The 20,000-nt window shown below is 41.9% G+C and overlaps 1 protein-coding gene across 14 annotated transcripts in view; it reads left to right on the top strand.

Annotated features, from left to right (window-relative positions):
• Positions 1 to 3,820: 3,820 nt before the first annotated feature.
• The window catches only part of pign (phosphatidylinositol glycan anchor biosynthesis, class N), a 122,217-nt gene continuing 106,037 nt past the window's right edge, over positions 3,821 to 20,000 (top strand). For 8 of the 14 annotated variants that reach the window (XR_013495672.1, XR_013495668.1, XR_013495669.1 and 5 more), the window contains exons 1-5: positions 3,828 to 3,907; positions 11,708 to 11,963; positions 13,434 to 13,694; positions 15,384 to 15,505; positions 18,134 to 18,232. Coding sequence is in view for 9 of the 14 variants with exons in the window: in XM_078199964.1 (XP_078056090.1) it covers positions 13,453 to 13,694; positions 15,384 to 15,505; positions 18,134 to 18,232 (463 nt within the window). In the remaining 5 variants the exon portion in view is untranslated. Of the gene's footprint in view, positions 3,908 to 7,815; positions 8,524 to 11,707; positions 11,964 to 13,433; positions 13,695 to 15,383; positions 15,506 to 18,133; positions 18,233 to 20,000 lie in introns of those variants that run through there. The other 6 variants (XR_013495673.1, XM_078199935.1, XM_078199907.1 and 3 more) reach the window with 4 other exon arrangements.

Genomic DNA, 20,000 nt, shown 5'->3' on the forward strand with positions numbered 1-20,000 from the left:
GAAACCATTTTGTTGTGCAAATGCACTCTTCAGCTTAGAACCATATTCTGGGGGATTTTTCTGTGCTAATTATTTGGAGTCCAAGCAAAGAATCTATATGGTTACTATTCAATGTATTGATTAATATCATGTTAACCTTACCTCTTAGTGTAAGTAACAAAGAAAGATTTGCAGTTAGAGCATTTTTCACACTGACATGCAAGAGCCTATGAAGAAAAGTGCAGCCAATTTTGTAATATTGACAAATGTGCAAGGTGATTTGCACACTACATGCGTTTAAACAATGTTTTCTGTAGTGTTGGTGAAAGATAGTATTTATCTAGGATAACAGGCAATGTGGTTGACTCTCAACCGCCCTCTGAACAAGGGCTACTAGAGATAAGCAATAAATGCTGGCCAGCCAGCAAAGCCCCCAAAAAAAGGTGAAATCCTCCACTCTTTATCAAAGATCATCATGGGATCACTTACATCCACCCCGGGGCAGACAGGATCTTATTTTAACACTGCACCTGAAAGACAGCACCACCATTCAGTGCAGAACTCCCTGTGTTGAACTACAGTGTCAACTAGATGATGCAGTCAAGCTTCTCATGCGAGGGGGCTTGAACTCAGGATTTCCTGACTCGAATGTGAATGATACTGCTGAGTTGAGGCTGAAATCTTAGTCATTTTGTGTACAAGTTTATCATGAATAGCATTTCCTATGTATCAAGGGTAATTGATTAGTGGCTCTTACAGCTGCAGTTACATTGCTGAACAGGAGGCAGGAAACATGCTGAAATGGGAATACAAAAGAGCCATTTAGAGCAGATAGGTTTTAAACAATTAGCTTATCATGAGACTCAGGAAATTTTCAGTCAACATTCATCAAGTTGGATAATAATTTTTTTTTTAAAAACTGAGAATTAGAGCAGTGAAATTAAATTAACTTTTTTTTAAACTTAAGATACTTGGAATGAAATAGGACAGGGTCATTAAACATGATTTTTCTAATTTTCAGTTATGTTACTAATACCTTTGAGCCGAGGATAGATTTTGGTTCTGAAACAGGTCCTTTGCTACTTTACCTTAGCCAAACATCTCCAAAATCCTCCCCTCCTATTCGTGGACACTGGCACAGCAAGCGGAGGTCCTCAAATTTTTAATTATATCCAATAAAATTCAGATTTAAAAAAAATCAAATTTGATTTGCAAACTAGTCGAGCATAAGTATTCAAGAAAATGTACAGGTCCAGTTTAATGCATTCCCTCATCTGTACCCAAAAGCAAGCGCTTTGACAATAACGGAGAAATTATACAGCACTAATTTTATTACAATCTCAACCAGGCAATTTTCACACAGCCCCATACCGTACAATATGTTCTGTCAAATCTGACAACACAGGATGTTATTACCAAGAAAAATTAGCAACACAAGAAATTAAGGGTCGACAATCATTAGCTGTTACAGCAACAACTTTTAATGTAATAACATCTCTCAAGGTGCTTCACAGGAGTGCAAGAGTCAAACTTACACTCAACCACAAAGATATTAAGGCAGATGACCAAAAGCTTGGTTAAATAAGTCAATTGCGAGGAGAGAACTGCAGAACCTCATGCCCAGGCAGCTGAAGGCAGTTACCAATAGTAAAGCGATTAAAGCTGGGGATGCTCAAGAAGCCTGAATTAGAGGAAGTCAGTTCACTCAGGCATTCATGTGGTTAAATATTAAAGAGATTGGGAGGGTGAAACAGAGGGATCTGAAAACAAGGATGCGAATTTTAAAAGGTGAGGTCTCTCTTTACAGGAAGCCAGTGCAGGTCAGTGAGTACAAGAGTGATGTGTGAACAGCACATGGTGAGAGTTAGCAGATGGGCAACAGAGTTTGTGGAGAGTAGAACGTGGGAGGTGGCCTGGAATATGCTAGAATAGTCAAGTATGGAGGCAACAAAGGATGGATGAAGGTTTCAGCAATGATCAGCTGAGGCAAGGACAGAATCAGGTGATATTACAGAGTTGAAAATAGGCAGTCTTGGTGATGGCGCAGGTATATTGTTGGAAGTTCATCCCAGGATAAAACATGCCAGTTTGGTTAAGCCTCAGACAGTTGTCACAGAAGCAGGAACTCAGCTAATGAATGGAGATTCGATTGGGCACTGAAAAAAATGACTTCAGTCTTCCCAATATTTAACTGAAGAAACGTTCTTCTCATCCAGTTCTGTATGTCAGACAAGCAGTCTGAATTTACAGAGGGCTGCTGTCAACAGCATGTGGATTAAAATGTAGATAAATGTAGAAATGGGCCTTTTAAAACATGTGCAACATGAACATAACAGATATAAGCCACAATCTACCATTCTTTAAATAATTGTTGCAACAGCTGATAGGACACCATCTAATGTTAAGTCAATGAATTCAAGTAAGAGTTAGATGCTGTCTGCCAAATAGCCAAACCAACTGCCTTCATCCAAACCTGCCTTATGATTATGTAGCACGTTAGGTAGTATTAATATATGCGAGTGCTATTCAGAATGTCACAAACAGAAAATTTTGATACAAAACAAATACATATTAGGCATAAAGCCAAGTCACACACAAACACCTAGCGAAATATAAATCACACTACACCTGCTAATGCATTTATCAGAGGCTGTATACCCAATTTGAAAAAGGAAGTGATACCATAAATGAAAATTCTAATTTTACATCCAAGAGACCATACAACAACACTGGTATATTATTGTTTGCAGGTCACCATCTTCCTTTAGTCTGACCTTCTCAGGTGCATCTACCCATTTTTCTTGGTGTCCCCCCCAAAAAATTGGGATGCTTTTCTCCCCAAAAGGGGTAATTTTAACCCCATTAAGATGTTTATCTCTAGTCCCTTCAAAAGCAAACTGTTCTGGAACTCCCCTCCTTACAATGCAATCCCATCCTTGTTTTCAACCCCTACCCCCCATCCCTTCAACTACCTCAGGATTAATAACATTCTGCATTCATTTCTGAGCTTGCCTCCCTCTCCCCTCTCCCTGTCGCCCAGCCCCCGTTCGGGAGCTGCCTGTGCCACTCACTGAGTTGCCCGGGGGCAGGAGCCAGGTCCTTGGGGGGAGTGGAGGTGTGCCTCTCAAAGTTGCCGGGGTTGGAGAAGTAATCGCGGAGCCGGGGCAGCTCCCGGCCGGCCTCCTGCAGCTCGGTGTGGAACTCCAGGGCGGTGAGGATGTACTGGTCCCGCAGCAGCTGGGCCGCCATGGTATCCAAGGAGACGCGAGGCGGCTCTGCCCCCAGCGGCGAGGCGGCGGCAGCCGCCACCTCCCTCAGCCCGCCGCCGATGTAACCGTAGCCCGCCTCCAGCTGAGGCGACAGGGGCAGCGAGGGGACGTGTGCGGCGGCGGGAGGCGGCGTTGGGCCCGGGGCCCCGACATCTTTGCCTTTCCGCGATCTCCGCTCGGACTCTTCATCAGAGTCGCTGAGGAACGGATTAACACTAGACGCCGCCATCTTGCTTCTCGTCTTCCTGGTTGTAATCTCGCGAGAGGTTTCCCTATAAACCCCCGCCCCCCCGATCGCCCCGCCCCCGAAATGCTCATTGGACGGGAGGCCGAGTAACGTCATTTGACAGACAGCCTCTTTAACCAATCAGCATTAGAGCTCAGCTGTCACTCCGGCAACCACCCATGACGCTTAATCTCCTTCCACAACATTTCTATAGCGTTATTGATTCCAGAAACGCAGGCGGTAACTTTTCTTTTTATTAACAGCAACGTTTTTAAAAATTGATCCCATCCGTTAAAGCCGTTGAATAGGTCTTCGTTGAAGGGGGGGGTCAAAGGTGACACGAGTTACTGCGCAGGCGCAGTGAGGGGTCTGTATGAGCTTTAGCACCTGGCAATGGCTGTCCCCGGGATTATTGACACTTACACCCAGGCAGGTTAGTTTCCCCACTCACAAATAAACCTGGTTTGTTTTTTAAACAACCGTGCGTGCATCTCTGTCTCTAACTTTGAAATTACTTTACTGAGGGTGTCAGTTTGTCTCCAGTTTAGCCCCAGTGTTTCTTGATCAGGTATTTTCCTGGCCCACACCCTTTCCTTTTTGGAAGGGATGTCTTGTGTATGGAGACCAAATAGAGATTTAATAGGAGTGTGCAAAATTCCATGAATTGAGTAAATAAAGGGGGAAACTTTTCCTAGCAACTAGCTGGCATGGTGGCACAGTGATTAGCAATTCTGCCTCGCAGTGCCAGAGACTTGGGTTCGATTCTGGCTTGGGTCACTGTGTGGAGTTTGCACGTTCTCCTCGTTTCTGTGTGGGTTTCCTCCGGGTACTCCGGTTTCCCCTCAGTTTCTCCTCTGAAAAACTTGCTGGTTAGGTGCATTGGCCATGCTAAATTCTCCCTCCGTGTACCCGAACAGGTGCCCGAGTGTGGCGACTTGGGGACTTTTACAGTAACTTAATTGCAGTGTTAATGTAAGACTACTTGTGACACTGAATAAATAAACTTTAAAAATATCCAATCAAAGAAAAAATAAACCTATGCTTTAATGTAAGCCTACTTGTAACACAAATAAATAAACTAAGACTGTCAGTATAACCAGGGCATGTAGATTTAAGGTCATTGACAAAAGAACCAGTGGCGACATGAGGAAACACTTTTTTGATGCAGCAAGTTGTTGTGATCTGGTATTCACTGTCTGAAAGGACAATGGAAGCAGATTTAATAGTGCAGTTTTGGGCGCAGTGCAGAGGTTTGGTAAGAAGAGTGAAATTTTAAATTTTTTTGAATAATCTAGTGTTGTTTGTATTTGAGTTTCCATTTAACTGCAAATATTCTTTAACTTGCAAGTCTCATCCAGAGGCCTAAGTAGAGGGAGAAAAGTTATCTACTGGCAGCAGATGAGAGAGTTAATTCATGAAGGAAACTGGCTTGGACTGTTTCTGCTCTACCTGGGCTCAGCTTGACCCTTTGTTCATAGAAATTCAGACACTCTCTGTGTAATCAGCACTGAGTGCAACTTTGGACAGAATGTGGAAGTTTGGTGCAAAGAGGAAGTTTAAGATCGTACTGGAGTTTGTAATCAGATTAATAAATATCCAAAAGAAAATAAATATTTGAATGTAGTAATTAATTAGTTAAAACTCATAAGAATTGCAGGACAGGTGATGTGTCAAGGCTACCGCTTGTGAGACCTCATGGATACTGGTGTTATCCAGGGTAAACACATCTGCAGTACGTGTCTGCGGCTTGAGAAGTTTCGGCTCAGAGTCATTGAGCTAGAGTCTGAGCTCCAGACACTGCGACACATCAGGGAGAGAGAGAGTTACGTGAACGCTTTGTTTCAGGAGGTGGTCACACCCCTTAGGATAGAATTTTCTGGTTTGAAAAGTAGTCGGGGACAGAGGACGTGACTGCAGCTGAGGCAGGAAAGGGGTCCCAGAGTGCAGGAGTGTTAGACTCTGCAATTGTCCAACCAGGTTTGGGGTTTTCTCAGCTTGTTTGAATGAGAGTGGGAGCTGCAGAATGATGAGGTGACTGACCGTGGCATTATGATACAGGCAGCCATTCAAGTGGGGGGAACACACAAGGTAGTGTAGTGGGGGACAGTATAATGAGGGGGATTGACATTGTTCTCTTTAACAAGGAGCGAAAGTCCAGACGACTGTGCTGCCTACCCAGTGCCAGGGTTTGGGACATCTTAATGACAGGTCGAAAGAGGTTCTGCATAGAGAATTTGAACAGCTGGGTGCTAAGTTAAACAACAGCACCTCTAAGATTAAAAACTCTGGATTATTATCTGAGCTGTGTGCAAATTGGCATAGGGTACATAAATTTAGCGCGGTGAATATGTGGCTCAAAGACTGGCATGGGACAAGTGGGTTTTGGTCTGTGGGGCATTGGCATCAGAACTGGGGAAAGTGGGGGATGTACCTACATCTGAACCGTGCTGGGACAAATATTCTGCATAACTTGGGATGTATAGAGGGCTTTAAACTAAATAGAGAGGGAATGCATAGGCTTGCAAATCAAAAGTATATGGCAGCATTGCAAGACAGCTATTTAGGTTATGATACCCAGACAGGAAGGGACAGAGTGTAAAAACATTAAAAAAGCAGCAGATAGGGTCAAAGGGGGAAATGGTAAAAAGGCAAAATTAATGGCTCTTTACTTGAATTCATGTAATATTCAGCGCAAAATAAATGAATTAACAGCACAAATTGGGGTTAATGGTTATGATCTTATAGCCATTACAGAGACGTGGTTACAGGGAGACCAAAACTGGGAACTAAGTATTCAGGGGTACGTATGGGCAGGATGGAAAGGGTGGTGGGGTAGCTTTGTTAATATGAGATGGAACAAGCATGATAGCAAGAAATGATCTTCAATCGTAAGATGCGGAATCCATATGGGTGGAGGTAAGAAATAACATGGGGAAGAAGACACTGGTAAGAGTAGTCTCCAGGCCCTCTAGTTATATTGTGGCATGGAGAATAACTGAAGAGAAAATGAGGGCATGTGAAAAAGAGCAGTAATCTTACAAAAAAATAAATTCTGTAAAAGTCCCAGAGGATTCTTTTATTTGCAGGTTGCTTTAAGAACTGATGGTGATGTCATCATTGTGTTGCCACAGGCTGCTGTTTTACTTCCCGTTTGTACTCTGTTCAGCGCAGTGAACAGCTCTTCAATAAATCTGTTGTTACTTTGAATCCACATGTGCAAACCACGCTATTTTCTTTTTGTTGAAACTCACGACCCCTCACATAGTTTGAACATTATAAAAAGAAAATTGGTGACAAGGATGGGATTTTGTTTCATGAAGAATATCAAAAAAAAATCTTAAGTAGAAGAAAAAAATTGTGGGTTCTCACACCTACAATATTAGAAAGCTGAGGAGAAGCAACAACAGGATTGAAGTTTAAATGGCCAGTAAAGGAAGGCCAAGTAAGAAAAAAAATCTGTGGTTTTAAAAGAGGGTTTTTTTTCCAATCAGAGAAGGGTGAGATTCCAGTCAGTATCTGGCATATCTGAAAAGAGAGATGAATGGTTGGGGTCATTTGGAGGAAAAAAACCCTTCACGACAACGTTCTCCATATTAAAAGGGGGAGTACTGGGAAGACAGAAAAAAAAAATACTGAGCAGTCTCGAGTTGTTGGTGAGAGCAATGGCACGTCAACTAGGATCCATGGGTATTTTGAATCATGGAGTTCCTACGCAGAGCATTTTCAGTACTTTGTACAAGCGAATAACATTGGAAACGAGTTGCTCATACCAGTTTTACTCAGTACAATAAAAAGTAAAATCTTCAATTTGCTCCGGGACTTGGTTCATCCAGAAGTGCCAGGAACCAAAACTTAGGATGACTTGATAAAGGTCCTTGAAGAGCATTATTCTCCAAAGCTACTGATCATCGTGGAACGGTTCAGGTTCCGCTGAAGGAATCAAGTAGAAGGCGAAAGAATTGCTCAATTTGAGGCAACCTTAAAAAGGCTGGCACAACATTGTGAGTTCGGTGAGACATTAAAAGATTCTCTTCAAGGTCATCTAGTTTGTGGTCTCCAAAATGAGGCTATCCAAAGAAGATTGCTTGTTGAACATGCTTTGACTTTAAAGACAGTAGTGGAAATCAGTGTCGATGTAACTGGCTGATAAAGAGGCTTCGGAATTTGGTGCAGGAATGAAAATCCACAAATTGGGAACTGCCCATAAGAAGTCAAATCAGCAACAAGCATGTCATAGATGTGCCAAAATGGGCCATTCAGTGACTGAATACTGGATCAAGGACAGTCAATGAAAGAAGTGTGGCAAAATGGGTCACATTGCAAAAGCTTATTGGGCCAGACGAGCTTCCCTTGAGAAGAATATTCAGAAGGAGAATCTGGGTACTTGAAGAAGAACAACAAGTTGTGTTCTACAAAAATAATTTATAACATGGAAGAAAAGAATTATGATTGAGGAAGAGAATGTCCAGAGACTTGATCAAGATCTCCAACTTATCCATACAGGGTGGATCACATAGTTTCTGGGTGATTCCGCAGTTAAATGAACAACCTATTAGGATGGAGGTTGATACAGATGCTGCTGTATCTTCAATTCCTGAGACTACTTAGCCAACAAAAGCTGAAGCATCTTCCTTTGCAACCAGCTGATGTGATTTTAAAGACATGTACGGAAGATATCATACCAATAAAAGGTTACATCATAGTCAACGTAGCAGTGACTAGACAAACAACAGGGTTGCCTCTCCATGTGGTCAGTGATAGTTTTCCAGTTCTATTTGAGAGATCATGGTAGGAGATGATAAAGCTTAACTGGAGTGCTGTCAACAGACTAGTCGATGTGAAAACACACCTACAGTATCTTCTGGATAAATACAAAAGTGTATTCGAAAAGACCCTGGGCTCAATGAAGGAAGTTCAAGTGAAGATAAAGCCTAATAGTCAACCAAAAAAATCTCAAAGCATGAGTGGTGCCAAATGCAATTCGTCCCAAGGTTGAAGAAGAATTAGGACAACTTGTTACCACTGGTGTGTTGGAGCTGGTCACAATGAGTGAGTATTTGTGATGATTTTAAAACAGCCATATATCAGCCATATGTGTGCTGATCAATATCAGCTTCCTTTAATTGAAGATTTGTTTGTTGGGTTATCAGGTGGGCAGAAATTCAGTGAGATTAATCTCTCACAAGCATATTTACAGATAAATGTAGCAGCTGAATCTCAATCATTGCTTACCATCGTTACTCATAAAGATGTCTTTCGTAGTGAAAATGTACCTGTTGGAATAACATCTACACCAGTCCTATTCCAAAGGTCTCTCTTCTCTCTCTCTCTCTCTCTCTCTCTCTCTCTCTCTCTCTCTCTCTCTCTCTCTCTCTCTCCCCCCCCCCCCAAAAATCGTAGGGAGTACATTTGACCAGTAATTGAACCGGACAGGTCATATAAATACTGTGGCAACCAAAGGCTGGAAATCCTGTGATGTGTAACTTGCCTCCTGACTCCCCAAAGTGTCCCCACCATCTACAAGCACAAGTCAGGAGTGTGATAGAATACTCTCCACTTGCCTGGATGAGTACTGCTCCAATAACACTTAAGAAGCTCAACACCATCCAGGCCAAAGCAACCTACTTGATTAGCACCTCATCCACCACCTTCAACATTCACTCCCTCCATGACTGATGCACAGTGGCAGCAGTACAAGGTGCAGTGCAGCAACTCACCAAGTTTCCTTTGACAGCATCTTCAAAACCTGCAATTTCTATCACCTCGATGGTCATGGGCAGCAGATGCATGGAAACAGTAATCTCCTATCCAAGTCACTCACCATTCTGATCTGGAAACGTATCGCTGTTCCTTCACTGTCACTGGGTCAAAATCATGGAACTTTCCACTCTAACAGCACTGTGGGTGTACCTGTACCACATGGACTGTGGGGCTTTGAGAAGGTGGCTCACCACCACCTTCTCGAGGGCTATTAGGGATGGGAAACAAATACTGGCCCAGCCAGTGATGCCCACATCCCATTAACGAATTTCCAAAAAAATTGAGAATCACGTTTTTCAGAATAGAATGATTAAACTTAGATTAAGTGAGATGGAGTATTGAACAATCGGGACTTTCTTTTGTTTCTGAGAAATTAGGAACAACTGTTACTTACAGAAAATATATTAAATATTTTGCATTATAAATGCTCTTATTCCAAAGCAGGTCTCTGCTCACTGTATGATAATATTGGGCTTTATTTTCAAAATTATTTGTAAGTGTTCTGGTAGAGAGGTTTACTAGGTTTCTGCTGAAAGAAAGTTGGCACAACCTGACTATTTTCAGTGTAATTCTTACTCTATGGAGTTAATTCCTAATAGAAACCGCAAGAGAAAGCTTGCCTAAGCACCACCCTTGCTTCAGGCAATTCAAAACAGCCGTCAAATCTTTGTTGTTCTTTGGATGTAGGTGTGGCTGGCAAGACCAGCATTTGATGCCCATTCTTAATTGCCCTTGAACTGAGTGGCTTGCTAGGCCATTTCAGAGGGCAGTTGGGAGTCAACCACATTGCTGTGGGTCTGAAGTCACATAGGCCTGGGTCAAAATCCCAGACTTCCCTTCCCTAGACCATATGGACTGCAGCAGTTCAAGAAGCCATTCAGTGAAGGCAGCTTTTTTCCACCTTCTCAAGGGCAATTAGGGATGGGCAATAAATGCTGACCTAGCCAGAGAAGCCACCCCCTCCCCCCCCCCACAACCCCTCAGTCCCATGAATTAATTAACATAAAAAGGGTAAAGATGGCAGATTTCCTGATCTACAGGGCATTAGTGAGCCAGTTGTGTAAAGTCTGAAAACTCTTTTAAGTACAACCATCAAGAAAGACTGAACAGGTTGGAGCTCTTTTCTCCAGGAAAGAGAAGGTTGAGTGGTGATATGACAAGAGGTCTCTAACTTTATGATGGCTTTTGCTTGGGTAGATTGGGCTAGGTGTTTTCATTTGTCAGGATGAATTGATCACTAATGAGTTTGAGAGATTACTCAGAATAGGATTTTATTTCCTGGAATTTAGCAGGTTCAGGGAATTTTTAATGAAAGTTTTCAATATATTAAGGGGAACCATTAGAGTAGAGAAAAGAAAGTAATTTTGCTGGTTGGCAGTCCAGCAAAGGGGCAGAGTCTGAAAATTAGAGCCAGACCTTTTCGGGAGTGACATTAGGAAACACTTCTTCATACAAAGGGAGTACATGCTTACATTCTCCTGCAAATGGCAACTGATGCAAGATCAATTATTCATTTTAACTTGGAGATTGTTAACCAAAGCTATAAAGGGATATGAGGCAAAGCTGGGCATGTGGAGACAGGGTGCAGATTAGCCAGGATCTCATTGAACCGGTGGAACAGGCTCAAGGGACTAAATAGCCTCTTCGTATTCTCCCAAAGGGATTCAGGAGAAATCTTTTTAAACAGAGTGGTGACGACGTGAAACTTGCTGCTACAGCAAGTAGGTGAAGTGAATAGCATTGATTCAGTTAAGTGGGAGTGAGATAAGCAGAATGGAGCAAAGAGTAGAAGTTAGGGTGGGAGGGAGACCCTTGTGGAGTGTAAACGCCAATGTGTGCTGTAATCACATGATCACAGTGGTTAACACTGATGGCTCACAGCGCCAGGGACCTGGGTTCGATTCCCGGCTTGGGTCACTGTCTGTGCGGAGTCTGTACATTCTCTCAGTGCCTGCGTGGGTTTCCTCCGGGTGCTCCGGTTTCCTCCCACAGTCCGAAAGATATGCTGGTTAGGTGCATTGGCCATGCTAAATTCTTCCTTAGTGTATCCGAACAGGTGCTGGATTGTGGCAATTAGGGGATTTTCGCAGTGTTAATGTGAGCCTACTTGTGACACTAATAAATAAACTTTAAAAACTTTATTTGTCCTTTTTCTTTATAAGGTGAATTGCAATTGGTTTTGTTTATCCAAAGATTTAATTGTGTAGCTATGCTAGCATTTTCACAACACCAAACCACAAAATTTCATCCATCTCAGTAATGCTAAACCTCAAAATCTCCATGATCACTGTTACTAAGTTCCCAGACTTCCTCATCCTTCGTTGTTCTGTATATCCTGACGAACTGTGATTAGCAGAGTCAGTGATCCATTAATGTGCAGATGTACTATACTGATGTTTGTTGTCTGTCTAGGTGTCAGTTCTTAATCTAAATTCGAGCAACATTTTGTCTATTTCTCTTTTGTGCTGTCTAGATACTTTCTGCAGCCAAGATTAGTGGGTATGTACCAGCTTACCATTGACAGATGTTCAAATTGAAAGCACGCCCGTGATGCCTTTCAGAAGTTTCATCCACTTTTCCATCGAAGAAATTCCAACATGACTTTATATTGAAGTGTTGCTTTTAAATCTTCAGTACATTTTATTTTTCCTACATTGGAACATTGACTGAACTTCAAAAACTAATTCATCTGCTCTGAAGCCCTTTGGGCTGCCCTGTGACTGTGAAAGGTAAAATAGATAAATGCAAATTATTTTAGGCTGCCAACAATAACTTGTCTTTATAAAGCACCTTTCACACAATCAGGCATTGCAAGGCAATTCACAGAGGCATTATAAAACAAAATGTTGACACTGAGCCACAGAAGGAGATATTGGGGCAGATTACCAAAAAAGCTTGTTAAACAAGCTAGGTTTTAAGAAATGACTTAAAGGAGGAAAATGAGGTAGAAGGGCGGAAAGTTTAGGGAGAGAATTCCAGAGATTAGCGTTATTTGCATTTATTTTTGCCCAGGTGATTCACATTAACTGGCGGGGTTCACTTGTGCTCCGATAAATAGAAACAGCTTAGTTGAGTCTGTGGCTTAGTAGGTTAAAGCACCTACCTAGTAAACAGGTGATATTAGGTTCAAATCCCAGCAGAGCCTTATTTTGTTTGAACTGCTGTATGCAAGGCAAAATCTATAAATAGGAACACACTTACTCATTTGCCCAAATTATATATAGGAACAGACTGATGCTATTGTTGTGTTAGGCGATGCACATTTATTGTGCATATCTCTGTAAATAAATTGTCATTACAAACTGACAAAGGAGGGGATTGAAACTCTTGTTCTGTTACTTTGGGAGCCTTTTTTGAAATGTCCATTTTGGTTGGCAGTATTTTGAAGAAATCAAGGGTGTCTTCCAACATATTTCGCTCCTGGTTCAATGAGTAACTGCACTCTATGCTGTGCTCAAATGATCTACACCTATGAGAGAGTCCCACATTGAATTTCTGTTTTGAGTTTTGTTGACTTCAACTGGGCCAGCAGTTCTGGTAGTCCGACAATTGACTCTGCAACCTTGAACTGGGGAAAGACCAGTTTATGGAAAATTTCAATTTGAATCCTGTTCAAAAGGCAGCTAGAACTTGCAGCAGACTCAGTTTGTGTTGAACCAATGTCTAGGATTACACGTGACACATGAAAATCACAGCTATGGGTGCCAATGGAACCTTGTTTGGTTTAAATAATTATTTTCAAGAGAGGGAAGATAGAGGAAGAAATAGTATTTGTTTAATGTTTTGTTAAATATTTGCTTTCTTTTAGACTTTAAACATCAGAAATGGGTGGAGATATGGTTTTTCTGTGATGTAAAATTGAAACCTTAAAAATGAATGACAAATTTGAGACCCAGTAACCTATAGTTAACCGTATTTCGAACATTAATACTAAAAGCTATTATTTTCCATTAGATATTTTTTATTGCAAGCATTTTTCCCCAAAATTGTTAAGCTGTGAAGAACTCTCACATCATGAAGACTCATAAGAATTAAGAGATTTGTGAATGCCTGTGCAAATTAAAATGGACAATTTAAGATGTAATTATTATAGAACAATGCTAATTTGAGGATACTAGTGGGAGGATTCAGTTCTGTCAGAAATACACCCAGTCCAAGTGGATTACTAAAATATTTCCATGCTTGTGTTTGATTTTCAGTCTTTCTTGGAATTAAGTGATGGTGTTTATGTCTGCAAACATGCTGGCGTTCTTCCTGATCGGCTTGCTTGTGCACCTGGTCTTCTTTGCCTCCATTTTCGACATCTATTTCACCTCTCCCCTGGTACATGGAATGAGTCCTCATCGATCTGCACTGCCACCGCCAGCTCAGCGCCTTGTCCTCTTTGTTGCTGATGGATTGCGTGCAGACAGTTTTTTTGAGCTGGATGAGAAGGGACAAACACGTGCGCCATTCCTCCGGTACGAGCAGCCATGTGAGGCACTTTTGAGAAAGAAAATGTCATTGGGATTATGGAAGGTTTTTGTGGGGTGGACATTGAGCAGATGTTTCCTCTTTCGGGGAAGAATAAATATAAGATAGTCGCCAGTAAATCCAGTAGGAATTCAAGAGAAACCTTTTATACCCAGAGTGTGGTATGAAAGTGGAACCCGCTGCCACAAGGAGCAGTTGAGGTAAATATCAAACATGCATTTGAGGGGAAGCTAAGTAGATATATGTGTTGAAAGAAATGGCAGGCTATGCTGATACACTGAACTAAAGAGAGTTAAGAGGAAAATTGTGTGGAGAATATGCACCAGTATTAACCCAATGCTGAATGACCTGTTTTTGTGTAAGAAAGTTCCAGAATTATCTTGGATCAAATACCTTATTTCTAATTTTAGATTATTCCTGGCATACATCTTTCCATGCACGTACAGTTTTAACTACTTGTGTCTTTTATGTTTTATTTACATTTGTTGTACAGCGATATAAAAGTTCATAATATTTTATCCTCTTCCTTTGATTTTGGGCCCACAAGATTCAGTTTTCCTCAGGAGTCTATTTGCCAAGAAACATTATTTTGTCTGTGGAAATTTGACAAGTTGCTGACTCCTGATCTGTTAAAGGTGTACACTGGTGGGCCCAACTGTAATAATGTTTTCAGTCGAATATCCTCATGCTGCTTTTGCTAAGATTTCTACATGAATAATGTCCGATTGGATGAGGTTGGTGTGGAATCTATATTTCAGAAAAACAGAGGAATCTGACTTTTTTTTAAAAAGAAAAAAACACATCAACTTAGCTGAGTTTGTCTTTTTGTAGAGTCATAAATACATTTTTTTTTAGATGGATTGAACCGCAAGCTGCAGGAAGAAACAAATCAACAGTGTAGACATGATATGGCATCAACATGAGTGTGAGAAAGCATATTACAGATTATCCAATAAATTCCAGTTTTATTGCTGCAACTCCACATTCTGAAATGAGCCACTTTGTCGAAATTGGGAACTGAAAACTGCAATTAGTTTAAATATGTAGCACGGATTGGCAGCGAGAAACTCGTTTTTCTGTTGCCTGTGAAGATAGTAAATTAAATTTGTTACATCTGGCAATTGGTGGCAGGGTTATCCACTAATTGAAACTTGACTCAAAAAAGCTGTTGCTTTGTGGGCAAATGTGATATTTAGTTTGGTTTCTATGCACCAAGGCCTCACTGAGAACAAATAAGGCAAGTGGCCAGTTTGGTGGTGAAATTTGAAAAATTAATTTGCCTTGACCTTCTCAGCTTATTATAGCAGCTAGATCAGGCACCCGGAGGAGGGATTTGGTGATTTTTCCTATGTACTGGGATGTGTACCATGTGGAATGGGATTGTAAATGGCAATGGCCAACCTTCCCCTACCTATCCCCTTGCCAGATAGGTAGGGGAAGATGAGGGAGATAATATAGGTGTTAATCAATGGTTTGGTACGCTTCACATTGTTATCTTCACTTGACTCCAGGAGCACTAAATACAACAGATTTTTCTTAGTTACTTTTTATAATATTAATCGCATGGCAATCTTTAAAACAAATATTAAAAGTATCAAACCAAACCCATGTCATGCATGTTTGTAATACCTTGCTTCTTGCATGCCTGATTTTGTAAGTTGTTTGTGTGAATGCAGGAATGTGGTGGAGCACGGTGGAAGTTGGGGTGTGTCCCACACACGGGTTCCCACTGAATCCAGGCCCGGTCATGTGGCTCTGATTGCAGGGTTTTATGAAGACGTCAGTGCTGTTGCTAAAGGTATGCAGTACTTCATTTATATATTTGTATTGGGTTGCAGGTTATAATTGTTACCTTCTCCACAAGTCTCCAAAGTGATTCAGTTAAACACCAAAGTATGTATAATAAAAAAAAATGAATGCAAACTGTAAATACAAAGATTTAACCCTCTTCCGCCATGGAGTGATTATCGTTTGGATCTATTAATCATATGAAAATTATTCCATGGGTTCATAAATTATAGTTTATTCTGCAGCTGACTGTGCAAATTAGTATTTGTTGCTCATTGTTATGGTGACTAAATTACACACATGTCTCATTGTAATCCTGTAGGTTTAAGGATGCTATATTCTGTAAAGTTTATTTGAGCAACCCTTGAATTGTTTTGCAAAAATATTAGCCAGCATTAACTGGATGTTTTATCCTTATTTACAACCACCTTTTGTCCATTTGAAACCTTTGGAGTTTATGAAATGAAATATGTTACCTGTTCCACAAGCCCTCCAACATTGCAACAGTGATTTGCACACCCATTTGTTTTTAAGCTTCACTTCAATCCTCTGTACAATTGGTCTGAACCTCTTGATATCCTAAGTTCAAGGCAATTTTGGTGAATCAGTAAGGAAATAATTGAGCCAATGATTAAGGTTCAGAACTTAAATATACAAATGCTGGTCTTGCCAGAGATGCTTGCATTCCAAGAACAAATTAAGAAAAGAAATCACAGTTTAACACATCAAATAAATGAAATTATTCCCTATTAGAGACATATTAAAAGCTAACAACCTCATGAATTCCTTATTATTGTAAAGGTTCTCAGCAACTGCCTATTTATACAGCACAGTAAAAAGTAAAGTTTATTTATTGGTCACAAGGCTTACATTAACACTGCAAAGAAGTTACTGTGAAAATCCCCTAGTCGCCACACTCCGGCGTCTGTTCAGATACACTGAGGGAGAATTTAGTGCAGCCAATGCACTTAACCAGCACGTCTTTCGGACTGTGGGAGGAAACCAGAGCACACAGAGGAAACCCACGAAGACACAGGGAGAATGTGCAGACTCCGCACAGACAGTGACCCAAGCCGGGAATCAAACCCGGATCCCTGGCGCTGTGAGGCAGCAGTGCTAGCCACTGTGCCAACGTGCCACCCAAGCTTCACAGCTTTATCTCAGCTCTGATGAAGGGTCATCCAAACTTGAAACTTGGGTCTATTCTCTTTCCAGAGATGCTGTCAGATCTGCTGAGATTTTCCAGCATTTTTTTGTATTTGTTTCAGGTTCCAGCATCCGCAGTAATTTGCTTTTATCTTATTATTACAGCTTCATCTTTAGTGGGACATCTGATCTTTAGTGACATCATGTGCATTAACTCTAAATGTCTTGACAAACAATGCTGTATTCTTAAATTTGCAAGTACTGAGCACTCACCAGGTTCACATGCCTAAATGAATCACGGTACTTTAGCCCAACTTGTGCTGGAACTGCAGTGGGTAGTTTTCCAAACCCATCCTGTGAGCAAGTTCCTCACCCACCACCAGGATACATCAATAACACAGCAAAGGTTGGAAAATCATGCATGGACATTGCCTGCTATGCACCATCAGTGGATAAGGCTTCCCACCACTGACGCAGACATATACAATTATTCCTTATAACTCACAGGAAACAACAATCAAGGGATGTGGGCCCATCTCTAGTTTCCCTTGAAAAGGTGGTGGTGAACTGCTGGGTCCATGTGGAATGGATACACCCCCACAGTGATAGGGAGGGAGTTACAGGCTCCTGTTGCAACAACAGTTGAGGAAAAGCGATAAAAATTCTGGAACATGCAAGTGATGATGTTCCAATGCCTCTGCCTCCCGTGACCACCTCGATGGCCGAGGTCGAGAGTTTGGAAGGCAATGTCAAGGGACCCTTGATCAGTAGCTGCTGTGCATCTTGTAAATGGTACACCCTGCTGCCTCTGCACAATGGCAGAGAGAGTGGATTTTTAAGATGATGTCATCAAGCATGCTGCTTTGTCGTGGATGATACTGTGTTTCTTGAGTGTTGTTGGAATTGCACCTATCCAGGCAAGTGAAGAGTATCCCATCACATTCCTGACTTCTACCTTCAAGATGGTGTACAGGCTTTGAGGAGTCAGGAGATGAGTTACAAGCCATAAAATCCCCAGCCTCTGACCTGTCCTTGTAGGTACAGTATTTATATAGTTGGCCAAGTTAAGTTTCTGGTTGCCACTCCCCCCCAAGATATTGATGGTGGGGGATTCAGCAGGGGTAATGCCGTTGAACATCTCAGGGGTTGTGTTTTTCCCTTGTTGGAAGTGATTATTTCCTGACACTTTTGAGACACTTAGCCCAAATGATGTCCAAGTCTTGCTGCATATGGGAATGGACTGCTTGAGTATCTAAGAAGTCACCAATGGTACTCGACACTGTGCGATGGTCGGCGACCACCTCCACATCTGACCTTAGGTTGGAGGGAAGATCAGTGATGAAACATCCCGAAGATGCTCGGGCCTCGGACACTACCCTAAAGAACAACTGTAATGATGTCGGAAGTTGAGAGAATTTCAGAAATTTGTCGACCTTAATTTAGTAATTAATTAGATGCAGTTTCTTGCTTTTAATATTTCACTTCTCTGCAGGTTGGAAAGAAAACCCGGTGGAATTTGATTCTGTTCTTAATGAGAGCAAATACTCCTGGTGCTGGGGAAGTCCTGATATTTTACCAATGTTTGCCAAAGGTAAGGCGCACGCGACTTGCTGCTGCAACAGAAACAGTAAAAAGAATACTTCTTTAAAAAAAATTCCACTGTTCAGAGCTTTGTTGGAAGGATAGGTGTTAAATCTTAAAGGAATGAGAGAGGTGAAGCGGTTTAGGGAAGAAATTACAGAGCTTAGGGCCCAAGCATGGCAATCAGTGAAGGAGCAATGAAATTGAGGAAGTGTAAGAGGCCGGAATTGGAGGAGCACAGATATCCTGGATGGTTGTTGGACTGGAGGAGGTTACAGATGTGGGGGGAGGCAAGGCCATGGAGGGATTTGAAAACAAGATGGGAATTTTAAAAGTGAAGTGTTGCTGTATTGGGAACATAGGACTTGGAGCAGGAATAGACCTTTGAGCCTACTCTGCCATTAGATAAAATTGATGAAGACGAACATCCCGCCAAGGCCATCCCCACACCCCCACTTCTTGCCTTCAAACAACCACGCAACCTCAAACAGACCATTGTCCGCAGCAAACTACCCAGCCTTCAGGAGAACAGTGACCACGACACCACACAACCCTGCCACAGCAACCTCTGCAAGGCGTGCCGGATCATCGACACGGATGCCATCATCTCACGTGAGAAACACCATCTACCAGGTACACGGTACCTACTCTTGCAATTCGGCCAACGTTGTCTACCTGATACGCTGCAGGAAAGGATGTCCCGAGGCATGGTACATTGGGGAAACCATGCAGACGCTATGACAACGGATGAATGAACACCGCTCGACAATCACCAGGCAAGACAGTTCTCTTCCTGTGGGGGAGCACTTCAGCGGTCACGGGCATTCAGCCTCTGATCTTCGGGTAAGCGTTCTCCAAGGCGGCCTTCACGACACACGACAGCGCAGAGTCGCTGAGCAGAGACTGATAGCCAAGTTCCGCACACATGAGGATGGCCTAAACTGGGATGTTGGATTTATGTCACATTATGAGTAACCCCCACAGCTTGCCTCCTGGACTTGCTGGCTGTCCTGTCTGGAGACAATACACATCTCTTTAACCTGTGCTTAATGCTCCCTCCACTCACATTGTCTGTATCTTTAAGATCTGGTTGGCTGTAGGGATTTGCATTCTAATCAGTATTCTGTAACTTGATTTTGTGTCTCTGTGCCCTGTTTGAGAGCAGATTTCCACTCCATCTGACGAAGGAGCAGTGCTCCGAAAGCTAATGGCATTTGCTACCAAATAAACCTGTTGGACTTTAACCTGGTGTTGTTAAAACTCTTACTGTATTAGATAAAATCACAGCTGATGTGATTGTGGTCTTGTCTCCGCTTTTCTGTCACCCCGCCCTATAACCCCTTGTCTCTCAACAATCTATCAAACTCAGCCTTGAATACATTAGGTGACTCAATCTCCATTGTTCTCTGGGGAAGAGAATTCACCATATTTCTGACCCTTTGGCAAACAAATTCCCCTCATCTTTGCCTTAAAAGGAAGACCTCTTATTCTTAAAGTGTGCCCCTTAGTTCTAGTCTCACCATGTAGATCAATGAGCTCAGGTTTATGGAGAGTGAAAAGTAGAAGGCTGACCCGGGGAACATTCCAGCTTGTTTTCTGCTCTTGTGTGATTTATAAATAGAGCTGCAATCCTGACACTTTCCACCAACAAACTAGCATTGATTCTCATGCTGTAATTGGTTTATTTGATTGACAGAAGGTGAAAAGTATCCTTTTATTAAAAATATACTTAGATAACATGGGAAAAACACAAAAAATGGTTCCATCTCCTACTGCAA

Source organism: Mustelus asterias, chromosome 2 (genome assembly GCF_964213995.1).
Source record: "Mustelus asterias chromosome 2, sMusAst1.hap1.1, whole genome shotgun sequence".
In the NCBI taxonomy this organism is placed as follows: domain Eukaryota; kingdom Metazoa; phylum Chordata; class Chondrichthyes; order Carcharhiniformes; family Triakidae; genus Mustelus; species Mustelus asterias.